The sequence below is a fragment of the Eptesicus fuscus genome, chromosome 13, assembly GCF_027574615.1.
Source record: "Eptesicus fuscus isolate TK198812 chromosome 13, DD_ASM_mEF_20220401, whole genome shotgun sequence".
Lineage (NCBI taxonomy): Eukaryota > Metazoa > Chordata > Mammalia > Chiroptera > Vespertilionidae > Eptesicus > Eptesicus fuscus.
Window position 1 is genome coordinate 32,188,972 of NC_072485.1, and position 13,433 is coordinate 32,202,404.

At 40.1% G+C, this 13,433-nt stretch overlaps 1 protein-coding gene across 11 annotated transcripts in view; it reads left to right on the forward strand.

Annotated features, from left to right (window-relative positions):
• Positions 1-13,433, forward strand: part of DLG2 (discs large MAGUK scaffold protein 2) — a 1,173,098-nt gene that overhangs the window by 869,599 nt on the left and 290,066 nt on the right. For all 11 annotated transcript variants that reach the window (XM_054725747.1, XM_054725750.1, XM_028128522.2 and 8 more), the window contains one exon: positions 11,399-11,501. In XM_054725747.1, coding sequence (XP_054581722.1) covers positions 11,399-11,501 — 103 coding nt within the window. The remainder of the gene's footprint in view (positions 1-11,398; positions 11,502-13,433) is intronic.

A 13,433-nucleotide genomic window follows, 5' to 3' on the forward strand; every position in this document is an offset into this window, starting at 1 on the left:
GCCAGAATAGAGGGCTTAGAGGTTGATGTGAGAAGCAATCTTTGAGGGCAGGATTTTCCTCACCCCCTACCCCCAACCCCGGAGTTTGACCCTTGGCCTGAGCAGTTTTGGAACTCAGGTGATACAGAGGTGAGTGAATCCTTAGCAAAAGTGTTTTCAAGGGCACCAAGATATGGAATGGGGGCTTCAAGGATTTCTCCATCATGATACCCAAAGAGACATTTGTTATCAACAGAGACCCATGCGCAAAGCACCCAGGAATAAGAGACTGGATCTGTCATGGGATGTATGCGTCACTGTTGTCATGTTTACATATTCCCTTTCAACGTATATCTCAAAGGAAGTTCCCAAGTCATTCTGCCAAACCCTAATTGGCAATAAAGCCCCAAAGGGACAGAGAGTTTGTAAACAGCGAAGCCGAAGCATGACCTGAGACTTAAAAATCAAATACAGCATGAATGAAGGGCCATCCAGAGTACACCTGAGAACAAAGAGCTACTTCTCCACAAGGGGTGCCCTCTTCTGACTGAAGATTCCTGAGCCTACCCTCAAAGATTCTGACCCATGAGTCCAGATAATCAACCATTCTCTCCCTATATGGCAAATCCCTTCTGAAAAAGCCTCTGATCAGTACCTTGCCCTTAATAAACATGCAATAAATGTTAATGATTTAAATAAAATTAGGTGATCTAATAGTTATAAGAATGTATTATCTCAAGAAATATTAAGTATCTAGGTAGTGTTCCAAATATCAGAGGTTTAGAAGTAAAAGAGACAAAGTCCCAACTCACAGGAAGCATTTCTTGGGGTGGGTGAGATAATAAACAAGCAAAATATCAGATAGGCCTAAGTTCTATAAGAAATTAAAGCAGGAAGTTAAAGATAGGCTGGAAAACTTCTTTAAATGGGGAAGTCAGCAAAGAGCTCGCTGAGGAATTGGTCTTTAATCTGAGATTTATGAACATAAGGGATCAAATGTGAGAGGATATAGGGGAGAGCGCTATCTTCAGAAAGACAGCTGCTATAAGTGCCCAAGGCTGGAGGAAGTTGGATTTAGGCAAAGTAGAATGAAGACCCTATAGCTGTAGACAAGTGAAAAAGGTAGACAGTAGAATGAGATAGACTCAGAAGGACGAATTGAGGTTAAGGGGAGGTGTTTGTACTTTATTCAAAGTACAAGAAGCCAATGGGGGGAAAATTAAGAAAACATAGACATGACCTGATATATATTTTGAAAATATCATTCTGGGAGCCCAATAAAGAAGCTCTTGCAGTGTCCCTGGGAGCAATGGTGGAGTTGGAGAAAAGTGGATGGACCTGAAATCTGGTTTGGAGCTGTAGTAAACAGACATGCTGATGGGTTACATGGGGAGGTGGGGTGGGGGGAGAGAATTAAGGTTAGCACATGGGTTCTGGTTTGAGTAGTTGAGGTCTGTATTACTCTTTGTTGAAAGTGGAAAAATTCCCAGAATCAGGTTTGGAAGAAAAGTAAGAGTTTGCTGTTCAGCATGATGAGTTTGAAAAATCTTAGACATCCAACTGGAGAGGTCAAGTAAGCCGGTAGATTTACAAATCTAGAGTTAAGGGAAAAGCCAGAGCTGGAGATACTAGCATCATCTTATGTTTGTGTAACATATATAAGGAAGATTTCAACTAGTTTTTATTTACATCTATATAATAAAAGCCTAAGCAACCATTACAGTGGAACGACCAGAACGACCAGTCACTATGATGTGCACTGACCACCAGGGGGCAGATGCTCAACACAGGAGCTGCCCCATGGCTGTCAGTGCGCTCCCACACGGGGAACGCTGCTCAGCCAGAAGCCGGGTTCATGGCTGGCGAGCACAGCGGCAGTGGCAGGAGCCTCTCCTGCCTCCACAGCAGCGCTAAGGAGCAGCAAGCTGAGCGGTAAGGAGCAGCGAGCAGGTGGGTGGTAAGGAGCAAGGGGTCCCGGACTGCGAGAGGGATGTCCACCTGCCGGCTTAGGCAAGAGGGTGCAGGCCGGGCTGAGGGACCCCCCAGCCAGTGCACAAATTTCATGCACCAGGCCTCTAGTATTCTTATAAAAATAGTTACCTAATCACTCAAAATGCATGAATCCTAAAAGTTGTTTACTGTGTTTTGGCCGGTAGTAAGTGGGTTCAGATGGCCAAATTATATCTTATCATTTTCAATGAAAGACTCTAAAATGATCAATCCTCTATAAACACTCTAGTAAACCAAAACATTTTTAAAGACATTTTTTAATATAGGCCCATTTTTGCATCAGTAAGCCATATTTAAAAGGGAGTTAATTTCAACTGCTAAGACATGCAAATATCCAATATCAGTTTTCATTTTGCCTCTGCTCCAGGATTCTGGCCTTGAGCTCTCATGCAGCTACTGTCAGAAATGTTATCACTCTCCACCGAGTGTAACAGCCTCCAGCAGGAGAAGGGAACTTAATTAGAAATTTCCACTTGAAATTCAATTTATAGTTCGTTCACTCTGAGACACGCTAGAGGGTATTTCAAAAGTTTAGTGCTGAAATGCTGAATGAACTGTTTGTTTTTCTCATGTCGTCAACAAAATACACTTCACACATAGAATATATTGGTTTATTAAGCACAGGAAGAGAATGCAGAGATTTAGCATGAGGCTCTCTTTCTAGAGAAAGAAACTGAGGCCCAGAGAGATAAAGGGACTGCCCAAAGTGAAATAAACTAACAGCAGGATGGGACAGCAACTCCGGACTCCTGACTCCTAAGATTGCTCTCTAGAGCACCAGGCCTCCTCTCGCAGTGTCCATAACCCTGGCACTGCTCCTGGGTCTGCTGGGTTTTTTATTGAATAATTTTATACTAGCCCAGATCATCTATTGTGTGTGTCAAGGGAGGGTTCAATAATAGCTAATAATTATATGTCCTTCTATATCCAGGCCCTATTGTGTTTTACATGCAATAACTAAACTAGACTTACAGCAACTCTGTGAAATGGGCGTGCTTATTATCCTCTTTTTGTACAACAAAACTCTTCGAGCCAACCAGGTGTGTCTTCGTTGGTTGAACATCATCCTGTGTACCAGGAGGTGATTGGTTCCATTCCTGGTTAGGGTACATGCCCAGGTTGTGGGTTCAATCCCAAGTAGGGAGCATGCAGGAGGCAAGTGATAGATATTCCTCTCTCATCGACATTTCTATTTCTCTCTCCCTCTTACTTCCTCTCTCTAAAATCAATACAAACATATTAAAAAAAAAAAAAAACTCTTTTACATCTGGGTCTAGTCAGATCAGGGCACTCACCTTAAAACAGCGAAGCTAAAATGATTATTAATATTAACTATTTTTCTAAGCTCCAGATAGATATTTTCCAACTACCTGCAAGATGTCCAATAGTCACAACAAATTCAACGGGTCTTAAAATGAATTATCTCTTGTCCAAACCTGCTTTTCGCCCTGTGTTCCCATCTTGTTTAATGGTATCATCTCCCCTCTAATCACCTTTCCCATCTCCCATTTCCAATCCATTTAACACTATAAATATTATTGAAGCTCTATTTGGATCCCAGAGGTAGTTGAGGAGAATAGCAGTGTAGAACCTCCCTCTGTGTCCTTTCTCAAGTCTGTGACCATTTCCCACTTTCAACTCAATTCTCATTTTTATAATTCAGGTCTTCATCATCTACCATTTGTAATATTGCAATCATTTCCCCTGTGATTATCCTATTTTTGATCACTTAGTTCTTCAACCCCAACATTTTACAGTTGCCATAGTTGTCCCACCTGCAACATAAATCAATTTGTGTTCAATGCCTCTGTAAAGCCTTCCTGGCTACTTATTATTATTATTTTTTTAATCCTCACCCAATGATATTTTCCCACTGATTTTTAGAGAGTGGAAGAGAGAGGGAAAGACAGAAAACATCAATGTGAGAGAAACACATCAATTGGTTGCTTCCTGCATGAGCCCGGACCAGGCCTGGGCCGGGGAGGAGCCTGTAATCAAGGTATGTGCCCTTGATCTGAATCGAACCTGGGACCCTTCCATCCGCAGGCTGATGTTCTATCCACTGAGCCAAACAGGCTAGGGCTCTCCTGGCCACTCGTTTACAAAACTTCTTAACCTGTCATTCAAGGTCCACTTCTGATCAAACCATTTTTCTTTTCTCTCTCTCCATGCTCTGTGCCAACTACCCCAGCCCACTCACCATTCAGGATTAAATGGGATATTTATAGTTTCCTTGCTTCCCTCACACGTATGTGATAAGGATCAGGTCATACATGTGAATGCTTTTATTATATTTGTTGTTTATATCTCACTTTGTTGAATAAGAAATGTGAGGTGGGAAAACAGCTTTCTCGCTGTAAAACACTTTTGAGATGTTATTTTTAACCCAGGGAAAGCACTGAATTCTGAATTACAGGGGACCCTAGAGATGGTGAGGCCAAGCACCTTCCATTTTCCACAGCAGTTTAGCCACTGGCCTGAGTCAGTTAGTGGCTGACTTAGCAACTGAACCGATTTCCACCTCACTGCATCGCATCACTTCAGGAAAATGAAAATAGTTTTTTTTCCTCTTGAGAAAAGATGGAGCCTTCTACATTTATTTAATTCACTGGTAATATATCTTACTGTCTCTAGTCTCTCTGAATAAAGGAGAAAGGGTTCGGATTCTGCCCCAGTTTCCTCCCTGTTGCTCTCCGGCCATGTACCAACCAGACCCCCAACAGTGAAGTAATTTGCTTGAAATGGTCCCTTGTGTGTTCTGTACCTGACTTATTTTAATTGAAATCTAGTGCCAATTATCTAGCCTTTCCCACTGGGTCACCCCTTTGTATTTTTTCACAAATAATAATTCAGTTGAAATTGTAGTTCTTAGCTACTCTTAGCTATTCCAAGACAGTCTTCTACCTAATCTATTTCTTAATTTTATCACTGTTAATAAAAGCCATTTAAAGTCTGGGTTTTGTAGATAATGAATATGCTATAATACAAATAGCAACCATTAATTGAGTACCTACTCAATGTGCCAAGTGTTAAGTACTTTATGTGCATTATATTAATTATCTAAACAACAACCCAGAAAAAATAGGGTTAGCACTTTTGTTGCAATATGAGGAAACTGAAGATCAAAGGGGTTAAGTAACTTACCCAAGTACCCAAGGTCATAGAGTTAGTAAGTAGTGAGACCAATTTTTTAATCTTGTCCTTCCCAAGTCTAAACCCAGTGTTCTTCTCAAGGCACTGTTTCCATAGCAGGCAGGCGACCTGAGCTGGGATGGAAAAGTTCAGCAGCCACAAGCATCTCCGAAGGGACCAATTCGCCTTGGGAGGCTCTGAAAAGGCCTGACAATAGCACACGGTTCCTGTATATTCCCTGTATTTCCCCTAGCTGCAAGCACTCCTGGAGTGTAGGAGTAATGATAAAATAGTATTTCTCAATTCTAAGCTGAGGAATGGTTCCCTGTTGCAGTCACAATAAACTCCAAACTCACTAAAATGGCTTATCATGCCTGTACGCCCAAATCCTTGGGAGATGGTAATGTGTCATGGTTAGGATTGCAGGCTCTTAAACAAGAGTGCCTGGGTTTAATTCCTGGCTCTGCCATTATTAGCAGTGGAACCTTGGGCAAGTTATTTAATCTGTCTATGCCCCAGTGGACTCCTGGAGAAAATGGGCATTGTTTATGTGTTCTTATGTCATAGAGCTGGTATAAGTGTTAAGGGAATAGGTATATAGAAAATGCTTAGAACTGTGCTTGTCAGCTATCACCATCATCATCATCACCATCATCATCATCCACCCCATCACCTTCATTTCTCCTACTTTATCGCTCACCTCTTTCCCACTCTGTTTTCTTCCCTCTCTGCCCTTCAGTAGCAACTACTTTCTTTTCTTCAGATATGCCAGATCCTCACTCACTTCCACACCATCCTATCTGCTTCCCTCTCTTCCTCAAATATTGCTACTCCTCTGCCCATCCCTTTCTCGACAGCCCTTCCTGGATAACTCATTCAGATCTTGTTTCTGATGTCCCTTCTTCCAGAAAGCCTTCCCAGACCTCTTCATACTTCTGTAGGGGTCCCTCCTCTGGGTCCCAGAGCATTCTGACCTTTTTGTGTCAGAGTACTTATCACCAGGTGCTTAATTGTGTGTTTACCTGTCATTGTCCTCTACTGGGTGGTCACTGGCTCAACAATGGTTATGTGTCATTCTGGTTCACTCCTTCCCTTAAATTGGAAGAGGAAATTACTGAAATGGATATTTTAAAGAAACAGAGTTTGTATCAGCACTGTGTTTAGCTCTAGATACTATACAAGGAGTACATTAAAGGAAAATAATTATAGTAACAATCCAAGTTGCCATAATTGACCTCATATGATCTCTGCTGAGTTTGATGAGGAATTAAATAATATAAGGATGCTAAAAATAACACTCATAAGGGTCATCCCAAAATGGGATGGACAGACTATAAAGGAGAGAGTTCCCTATCACTGGAGGCATGCAAGCAGAGGCAAATTATCACTTGGTGACAGTGATATAATGGGATGGGGAAGGGAGTGAGGTTAATCTGGAAAAGAGAAAACTGTCTTCAAATATTAGAAACACTTGAACCCTATATAATCTTATTAGCCAATATCACCCCAATAAATTTAATTTTTAGAGTATTAGAAAGAGGATCATATGAAAAATAAATCATAAAAAATAAGAAGATTTTGTGAACTCTCAAAGTATGACTAGGTGAAAAGTACCAGGAAAATGACTCAGTTTCAACACAAATAACTTTTTTATTGCTGGAGCTGACCCCAAAAGGAATGGATTTCCCTGAAAGATACTAAGTTCTTTATCAGCATGGAGCCAGGGTCAAAAAACTTAGATGACCATTGGCCTGGGATAATGTAGTGTGACTAGCTTTATCACTCATTCACTTGCCTATTCACTCACCTCTTCACCTACTATATCCCAGGCACTTTGCTAGGGACACAAGTTCCAATGAGACAAGCTCCTACCTTTTAGGAGTTCACAAATAAGCACATCCCACGAGTCCTTTCAGTCTGAATCATTACAGACTAGGAGGAGTTTTCCAGGTGATGAAAGGGTGAAAAATTATGTTCTAGATAAGGAAAACAGCCTTTGCAAGGATAGAAATGCCTGAATCAGAGAAATATAAAAGTCCAACATGGTGGAGGTGAGGGATAGGGCATATGAATAATGTGGTCATATCCCCTTAAAGGTATACATTGACAGCTGCAGAGAATTACAAAATCTCTCCCCATTTCTGAAATTCTCTCATTTTTATATTATTCTTTCTATAATACTAATAAATATATTTCTAAAGAACATATAGTAATTTATTCAGGGAACCTGGAGCTCCAGGCCAAGGGTCCTACTGCCTGAAGTAACAGACATAATGCTCACCTAAAAAAAATAATAAAGTTGACTCTGGACATGGTACACCATTCTCCTTCACACCAGCATCTGAAAAAAACAACTATATCTACTTGAATTAACTAGAAGTCCTAACCTTCCTGTCCATTACTAACTTGGTGTGAAAAGGATGGCATAACAAATAGAATTTAATGTTTTCTATGATCCAGTGACAGTTGTATACATAAGAAGATGGCAATGGATGGAATTTTTCTAGCCTCCCAAAGCCTTTGTTTCAACCCTACATGTTCTAATCGTTATAAGCTGGGCCATAATGTCTAAACCAGGTTGTTTGAGCCCATTGCTGAGCTGACCAGCATGTCACACCCAATTGTGGGCTGTCAGTCTCAGGGAGCTTGAAAGGCAAACTTCAGAATTAGAATCTTGCAGGCGTAGACCCTCAGAATTAGACAGGCTATTGAAGGAAGAACAATAAGAAATGGTAGTAAGAGTTCAAGGGTCTTAGTTAGACTATTTTAAATTCTTAACTTCTTCCAACTATTTAACCTTGAAGAAAGTTAGTGACTCTCACTGAGCTCAGTTTTCTTATTTATAAAATCGGAAAAGTAATCCTAGGCTTCTGAAGATTAAATGAGATAATGAATAAATATCCCTCTAGATATCAGCATGCCTGATCATCAGTGAATGTTAACAATGACTGTCATTGTTAATCTCAACAGTATTTAATGGCATTCATTCTCTCAGTTTATGCTTCAAGAAGAGAAAATTCAAATTGAAGTAGAAAAACAGTAATAATAAATATATGAGTCTGTGTCACCCTTGGTATTTTGAAATGTCATGTCAGTGATGTAAACTGTTTTCAAATGCCTCTGAAAATGTTATTTGAGCAAAGATTGCTGATAAAAACTCAAGCCACAGGGAGAGACATAAGAAGCAAAGTGACCTTGAAAAGTTTAAAGGACTGAAAGAGAACATGTGTGCTAAACCCTGGAGGAAAATCAACAGGGCCCCGGGCAATGTGGTATGGTTCAGGATGATGGCAGCATCCAAAGCTCTACAAATGTGGGGCCCATGTAGAAACAGGCCTAAGATGAACAAGATTTCTACCAGTCCAGTGGAAAATAAACACACACCCATCATAGGGAACATCTGATACAGTGGAAAGAATCCTGGGCTGAGCAAGAGAAGCCCTGGCTGCACTACCTCTGATATGACTTAAGGAAAGTCCCTTCCCGTAATGGGTACCATCTCTACTGTGTAAGTGCTGGGTGAATAAGTTTCTAAGTCTCTTTCAATACTGAAACTGGGTGTTCCGAAGGAAAAAAAAAAAACCATATGAACTAACCTGTATACTATATTCCATATTGGTTAATTTCCATTAGATTTTACTTCATCACTGATCATCACAGCTCTTTGAAGAAATACAGTAATATTAGATACTATTTGCTGAATGCCTTTTTGTGCTAGGTTCTGTGTTAAGGGCTTTACAGATATTATCATTTATTTCATGCAATGTGTAGGTATTATACCCATTTTACAGGTGAGGAAGCTGAGGTTCAGAGAAGTTAAGTGACTTTCCCAAGTTACTTAGATATAACAGGTGAACTCAGGATTCAAACCCAGTTTTCCCTGACTCTAAATCTTTTGTTTCTTCTCACTATTTCATGCTCCCTCAGTTCACTAACTGAGAAAATTTTAGGGCATAATTACAATAGTGAAAGATGTAGAAATTTGATGCTACAAAAGAAAGGTCCAAGAAAGGATGGTTGTTCACCTGGTTCTCACATCAAGCACCAAAATATATTCAGTAGATGAAAGAATATATGGCCCAAAAAACAAAACATGTGATTGTACTAAAAGAAAAAATGAATATTTAGTAACTATATTACAGAGGGGAAGATATAACACAAAACTTAAAAGTTAAAAGAAAAATAGTGCTAAATGTGACTAAACATATTAAACGTCTATATGACAAGAAATAACACAAGTGAGAAGCTAAAATACTTAAATGCAATAACACAAAATACAAACACCAAACTAGTAAGAATATTTATATGAGATAGAGCACTAATATTTTAATATACAGTTAAAATTTTAAAAGAGCAAACTCTCCAAATAAAAAATAAGTAAATTAGCCCAGCCAGCTTGACTCTGCAGTTGAGCATCGACCTATGAACCAGGAGGTCGATGATGAGAGGAATTGTTGGACAAGAGATTATGTTGTCCTTGACTTGTGCATTCAGTTTCAGGTAGACAAAAGTCTGGATGAAATTACTTTTTCTGTCTCTTCCAGCTGAGTCATACTTCTGACCCGTCAATGCCTGGACAATCTCTGAAATGATGATCAGCTACCAAGGAGTTAATCTGAAATTTTATAGTTCAAAGGGACTATTAGAATCAAAGAGTTCTTTGATTCTAACTCAGAGAATCAGGAGAGCATTGAGGCTCAGATTGGCAATAGAGCTGTCACTCAGCTATTAAGTGGCACGGGCAGGCCACCCCTAGCTCAGCCAGCTTCCCAATTTACTGTGTAATCAATGCTTTCAGTAAGGAGTTACCAGACTAGAAAGCCATGGGAGAGACCATGAAAGTTTTAAAAGTGAATGAGGCGTGCCCAGCCGGCGTGCTACCAGGAGGTCATGGTTCAATTCCGGGTCAGGGCACATGCCCAGGCTGTGGGCTCAGTCCCTAGTTCGGAGCATGCAGGAGGCAGCCAATCAATCATTCTCTCTCATCATTGATGTTTCTATCTCTCACTCCCTCCCCCTTCCTCTCTTTAATCAATAAAAATATTTTTTAATAAATAAAAGTGAATAAGGAGACTTTAACAAGGTTACTATTAGATGTCCAGGATATGGAATTGAGAATGACAGATGTTCCAGGCCTGATAAGGAAACTGAGTAGCAACCCCCACCAATCCAGTATCATTGTCAAAGAGGATTCATGTAAGGCCAAATAGGATTCTATATTTTATGGGTAGATAAACTGATCAGCTATTTTATTCTTTTTCATGGGGGATGGCTATCTTCCCTGTAAATAAAAGGAAGCAGAATTTCGGTATCATCTTCAAAAGCCAGCCTCTGTGTAGGTTAGAGAACTGGACTTACTATGTGTTAGGTTAAAGAACGGACTTACTGTGTGCTCTGTTGAAGCAGAAAGGTTTCCTCAGACTTGTCTTGTTCACTTTTGTTCCCCACCCACAGTCCCTCTCCTGGGGCAGACAGGGAGCCCTGTCATTGACAAGCACTCAGTAATTACATTGTGTTGATTTAGACCGAATTGATTGGAGAAAGATTTTAGCTTTTGCTTCTCATTAAATTTGACTCCAGAATGAATTTTCCCTCTCGGCAGTTCTGTGCTTTGGAGATGCTCTGTTTCTCTTCTGGCGCGGGCCCAAAATGGGAGTTAGCAACAGCAACATAAACTGCAGGCATTCTCTATTTCATTTCGTCAGAAGCCACGCTGGAATTGTACATGAGAAATGGGGCGGTCAAATTTATTTTGGAACAAAGCTCAGGCCTATCTAACTGAGCTCAGGATGACGGGACCAGGCTTCTGACCAAAGAGGGAGTTTTGGCGGGCAGCCAGTCAGTCCCATTGTGTACAGTGTCCCCTATCTGAATATATTAATCCGTCAGTGCATGCTTGTCTATGCACATTACATGTGTCTCTCTTTATTACCCTGATTTCCCTCTAATTTTGAAGGCTTCTATCCACCCTAGAAATCTAGGAAACTCACAGAGGCATATGAACTGCACACACTGAGAGCCTAGTGGTCGTGGGCATACAAAAGAGTTTCAACCTGGTCAGGCCATAGCACAAACACCACAAGATGAAATTTCATGTGTCTGCTACCTAAAAATTCTCAGGAGCATAACACACAAATGCCTGGGTAGGACATGAGGGGTTTTGAGGCAGGTGACATAATCTTAAACAGACTCTCCGTTTTGGGAAACTTTGTCCTTCTGTCGATCAGAATAATATGCCTTACGAAACACCAACATTCTCTGGCGTCCTGTCTTTCAGGTGAATGGCATTGACCTCCGTGGAGCATCCCACGAACAGGCTGCTGCTGCACTGAAGGGGGCTGGACAGACGGTGACGATCATAGCACAATACCAACCTGAAGGTCAGTGAGTACCCAAACGTCTAATGTTCTGATATGTGAACGTGTGAATGTGGACCCGCGTTTCTGATCGCCCATGTTAACTAGTCACTGTCAACAGGGAAATCGGTGCTTTATATGCCTAGGGCATGAGGCTGTGTTACCCTTCATCTTCCAAGGAAAACTTCAGATAGTCTGTTTGAAATACGAATTCAAATAAATAACAACCAGCATCAGCTTTATTTCATTTATATTCTTATCTGATACATACGTTTTGGTCAGCAATGGACACTATAAAAACAATTGAAATTTAGGAAGCAAGGGGACAGATTTCATCTACAGAAACAGACCATGATCAGTAAATCATATTCTCTCCTTGTAGCATTAATTCTTTGACACTAACATGGCTTTGGATGCCCTTGATGTGGATTTATTTTTTATTTTCATTTTTACTTTTGCCTTTTCTGCTACACTATCACGTGTTTGAAATGCATCACTATCAACCCTGAGATGTGGTGAGATGCCATAAATCCTATTAGCCTCCTGAGCCTTGACGAGATAGCCTAGATTGGATTAGCCGTACCCTGCTCTTTGGTTTGTTTCAACATCTGTTTCTGTGATCAGAATGAGGAACAATGAGACAACTGGGATGTTTTCTATTAAAGTTGATTTCTTAGCAGACTTGTGGGTAGAATGTTCCTTTGTTCATGAAACATAGTTAAGCGCACTATTGTGGGCTAGACTCTGTACAAAATAACAGGCATAGGCCTCTGTCTTCAAGAAATATGGTTAATTGCTTTTGCTCTACATGGCTAGCAAACAGGAGTATTAAACAGCCAAACATGAAAACACAAGATGCCATCAAGGAGCCTTTGTGCCTGTGGGTATATGGAGCTTCTTTGGCCTCTGGTCTGTTGTTGTTTGGAAGACTGATGTTTCTGTCTTGCCTGTGGCATCTTTTACCATTAATGGTGGCCAACCACTATTTACCTGAGAATAGAGTAAACATTCTCCCCAGTGTGTTTTGGTACATTGCTTTCACTTTGCCTGGCTTTAGAATTAGACTGTGCAATCGTTACACCAAAATGTATATATATATTAAATGCTTTCTCATATTGCTCTAGCCCAGATGTGGCTAGAGAGGCTGGGGAAGAAGGGATAGATCAGTGAAATAAAGATAAAATTTAAATATATATATATATAAATATATATATATATATATATATATAAAATCTTCTTCTGGGGAAACAATACTAATGATGATAACACCTAGGGAACATGTTCTTCCTAGACAGTTTTGAGAAGCCTTTCTACTTCTTAAAAAGGAATGTCTTCTAATAGGAATAAATGGTTCCAAATGTACCCATTGTAAAACAGAAAATGAAGAAATCTGGGTTAGCACAATCTGACGAACAAATTCTACTTCATATAGTGTAATCACTTTTTCATGGGATTCTTTCACTTTCTTGATAGCTGTTTTCTTTCAGTCCCATAACCTGGCACCTGGCCTAAATATCCTGGGCTGTTTTCCCATTTTGGAAAAATTTCATCTCAAACAATTCTGTAGACTGATAAGATGGTCAGAACTATAGTTACACCAATTAGAAGCTCTTGATAGTGAAGACAGCCATTCAAATAACCTTGAACAGAATGATTTCAAGCCTTAAAGGCTACAATAAAGGACAACCAGCTTGTCCTAGTTCTATCAGCATAAATCATCTTAAGCTTCAACTTAGGTTCCTTTAAGCAATATGCTTAATTTAGATACTGTGTTGTACTTTATCAAGATGCCTGTTCAAAGCATGTCTTATCACATAAATCAATTTTTAAAGCGCTTCTAATGAACCCTGCAAATAACAAACAAGAAGCTTATTTTAAAATGCCAAAGTACAGGTCAGATTCACAGAATGACTTCCCCATTTTAACATTTTAACTGTATTGTCATTTGCTGCAACT